The 3,907-nt window shown below is 34.3% G+C and overlaps 1 protein-coding gene across 1 annotated transcript; it reads left to right on the plus strand.

The window, feature by feature from the left end:
- The first annotated feature begins 236 nt into the window (after nt 1–236).
- LOC106621128 (uncharacterized) lies at nt 237–1,101 on the plus strand. Its single transcript, XM_014239852.3, has 2 exons — nt 237–336; nt 453–1,101. The coding sequence occupies exons 1-2, from the start codon at nt 286–288 to the stop codon at nt 1,017–1,019; spliced, it is 618 nt and encodes a 205-aa protein (XP_014095327.2). The 5' UTR covers nt 237–285; the 3' UTR covers nt 1,020–1,101.
- The last annotated feature ends 2,806 nt before the right edge of the window (nt 1,102–3,907 follow it).

Here is a 3,907-nt window from a genome sequence, read left to right on the forward strand (position 1 = left end):
ACGTCATAATTAGATCGCTAGTTCTTCAATGACATGTAAAAAAAACAAATTATGTATGCTTACATACATTTTCTTGCACCCAATGCTGTTTCAGTAAATAAACAAGTACTTTCGCTGGAACTACTCTTAACTAAGAATTTTACAGCTAATTATCGAAGTCAATTAATTGGAAACGCAATATAATTGAAGACAAGTGAGTATAAAATGAAATGTATTGATAGGTTTCTAGTCACTTATCTTCTTAAGTTTATTGCAGTGCGACCAAGTGATTACAACAAAGTAACCATGACTAAAATTTTAGGTATAAACTTTTTATTGGCTTTCGTCGTGATACAGGTAATTTAACTACATATTCAAAAATATACTTTCACACATATTTTTATAAAATTATTTAGATAAATACTAAGTATAAATACATATTCTAAGTCAAACCTCACTTCATTTAATTTCAGCTGATCGCTAACAGCTCAGCTATACCTGTGCAAACCGAGGAAGAAATCAACATAGGAGACAATGGTCACCCCGACAGTAGTAGACTCGATTTAAACGCACGCCATAAAGTGTTGTTGGAATTTGAAAAGCCATTTGCGCAATTCTCACGTGAAGCAATTAAAGTGATTTTAGCTGACTTGCAAGCTGAGCCAGAGCAAAGTGTTACAAATAACAACAAAATCACGGCTTTAAAGAACGCTTTGAATAAAATTGAAAATATAAATTTAATCAATGAACCGTTAGACGCACATGAAGTACGCTTCGTGACCAACACAATCGGCGAATTAATTTCTCAAGCGAATATTAAATTAGTGAGCGCTGTAGAGAAGCAGAAAAAGCTGGCATTTGAGTTGCAAAGATTTAACTTTTTCTTTGGTGAGGCCTTTGATGATTTCATTACAACACTGACAGCCCAGGAGCGGGAGTTGGACGCTGGGTTGGTGAATTTGCACCAGCAATACAACGAAAGTGACAAGGATGAAAAGTGGCAAATCTGGATTAAGCTATGGAATTATTTTGAGTTGTAAAACTTCCATAAGTAGAAGTGAGTTTGGTAGTTTTTAAGATCAATATATATAAATTTTATTTCAAAATAAAAGGTGATTTCTTTTCTCTCATAAATAATACCATCTTGTCATTAGTAATTCTACGCTGAATAGAATCTACATATTAAGTTTGCAACGCATTTTGTTATATCCAGCAGAAAACTCTGGATACCTTATAAAGTATATATTATATAAAAGTGATCAGCGTGTCAAGCTGAATCGATTCAACCATGACCGTCTATCCGTCTGTCTGTATATACACGAACTATACACTAAGTTTTTGAGATATCGATCTGAAGTTTTGCACACGTCCTTATCTCCTCAAAAAACTGTTGATTTCTGGGAATAGCTGTCATACAAACTGACCGTTCAAAACCAAGATCTTTGATGGAAAATTTTTCCTCATGAAATTCTTATGAACAGCTTATGTCTCTCTCAGCGGATTCAATAGTGTCAGAGCGAGCCAATCTCTGCATTAGAAGAGCCATGTAGTAGAAGGCTTTATGTAGAGCTCTCTGAAAGTACTAGGTAATGTAATCTAATATTTAACAAAATTAAAAATAAAAAAAATAAAAAAAAAGTGAAACCGAAATTACATGAGTTTTACCCATGAGTTTTTACCAATCCGCAAATCAACTCGCTTTAATACTTTCCATATAATTCCCTTTATCTAGATACACACGTAACTTAACTGTTATAAGTTTTTATTTCGCAACAAACCTTTAATTGGCCATCTCCCTTACAAGTGCCCAATTACTTTTACAGCAAGCTGTAAATCTGAAAGTTTCTTCGTGTATGGAACCAATAAATATTGAAAATGTTCGCGCTATTTCTGCAAAGAAAACTTCTAGTAACAAGCATGCAGCCGTAAATTTAATTAAAACTTTAATTTGTTTATACTTTATGGCTGCCAGAGTGGTCGAAACCGAAACAAGTAGCCGCGCCGGAAGGCATAGCGAAAGCAGGGAGGAAAGGCCGCCATTAAAGAGTCGTATTGAAAGCAGGGAAAGTGTAAAGAAGTCCATGTGAAAATACGTGGAATAAGAAACATACACATACATACAAAAAAAAATAAGAAAATGAAATAACGAAACAATATGGTTTTGCTGCAAATTCAATGTCAAGAGCAGCCAACATTGTGTTATTGTTGTATTATTTTGTTATTTTCTATATATGTTGAATACTCGTGCTGGTGTTACGGCAGCGTAGGTGCCATTGGTGGCATAATAATAATGGTGAGAATTATTTTATGAAAGTTCACTTGTTTGTTGAGACTTGCCTTTCTTTGCTTTCGGCGTCGACGCCCAGACAAATCCTTGACCGTAAGCTTTCGTGAGCATAAATTGATTAAAAAACATTGTTGGTTTCAGTTATAAGAGTGCAGTATTTAAATATTTATATGACAAAGCTTGATGTACTAGAAACTGTGGAAAAGATCGCTTTTCGGTTTCTTTATCTCTCTGCATCTTAATTCGTAGAAATTTGACTACTGCAGTGCAGATGACTCACAGCAGACGTGATGTGCTAGACATCTTAAGGCAGCCGAGCATATTTGGCTCAAGTGTGACAGATTAAATACAGAGAAGGAAGCAACAAGTGTAACCTTACAGTCGCAGAAGCGGAGCAGAAGCTTTTTGGATAGCGTGTTATGAAAGTGGACCAGATATAAAATAATCGTTAACGATGTTATTACCATTGTACAAGGAGAAGGATTGTTTATCATTTTATTTGTTCTGTGAAGCACCTGTCCCCATAACCCGTTAGCAAGCGTTAAAATACATAAAAAAAATTTTTTTTTTTTTTGTTTTTTTGTCAGACCGAATTTGATAATTTGGTAAAACTGCCCAATTCATAATAATTTATGTATGTATATTTATTTATATAATATTATATTTAGAACTAGCAGCAATGTAATGTGCATAGCATTTGCTATTTATTCAGCTGTCCTATATTGCAAAAGTACTGTTTTATGGTATATTCATCTTATCAAATAAAATAAACGCTTACGCCTTGAATATCGCTATAACGGCAAATCTCCTTAGCTCACTCAGCGGTAGCTTAGGCAATAATCCCCAATACTGCTGCAATCTAACAATTGACTTTCAGTATGACTGAAGATTATTTAAATAAAGCCAGCTTGTACAACAATGTCAACACAAAGCCCAGCAAGGCAAAGCAAGGAAGTCAAAAAGCTAAAACAAACAGCAGCTAACTGCTAAAAGCTTTCAGAGCAAGCCATGTAAATATATAAGTGTTAGTATAAGTGTTTGTGTAACTACTGTAAGCAGTGTGCAAACTAATCCACAAAGCCGAAAATACGAGCAAATTCTCAAGCAGATTGAATCTTTTCAACAAGTGGACAACGGAGTGGTTTTTGTTGTGCACAAACTTCTCGGAAAATGAAAGTAAAACAAAACAAGAAAAAACATTAACTTCGGTTGCACCGAAGCTATGATACCCTTCACAAATACAAAAGGTTCCACAGAAGAACTTGATTCCGATCGTTCAGTTTGTATGGCAGCTATATATTATAGTGGTTCAATAACGGACATTTATATTTATATAGACATTATAAGGTCCTCAACTTTTCCTTCTGGGTGTTACAAACATCGTGACAAACTTAATATACCCGGTTCAGGGTATAATGAAATTAAAACAAAACGCTTTGAAGATATTTGGTATATTTGAGCAATGTGTTAAGAATAACTTTAAAATAATTTTCACAAGTTTTCTAAAACTTGCGCGTGCGTGTGTGTTTTGGTTGGTTAGTAAGTTCTTCAAGTTTTACCAGCCAATTTAAGGGATGAGAAGAAAGCAAATTGCGTAAACGTGAGGAAGAGTTTTATGCCAAGAATATATTTTATATTTTC

Source organism: Bactrocera oleae, chromosome 3, assembly GCF_042242935.1.
Source record: "Bactrocera oleae isolate idBacOlea1 chromosome 3, idBacOlea1, whole genome shotgun sequence".
NCBI lineage: Eukaryota > Metazoa > Arthropoda > Insecta > Diptera > Tephritidae > Bactrocera > Bactrocera oleae.

What these genes read in the sequence shown, in the direction of transcription:
- LOC106621128 (XM_014239852.3), top strand. Translation starts at nt 286, where the DNA reads ATGACTAAAATTTTAGGTATAAACTTTTTATTGGCTTTCGTCGTGATA. An exon ending in TGGCTTTCGTCGTGATACAG is followed by an intron (nt 337 to 452) that starts GTAATTTAACTA and finishes ATTTAATTTCAG; the next exon opens with CTGATCGCTAACAGCTCAGC.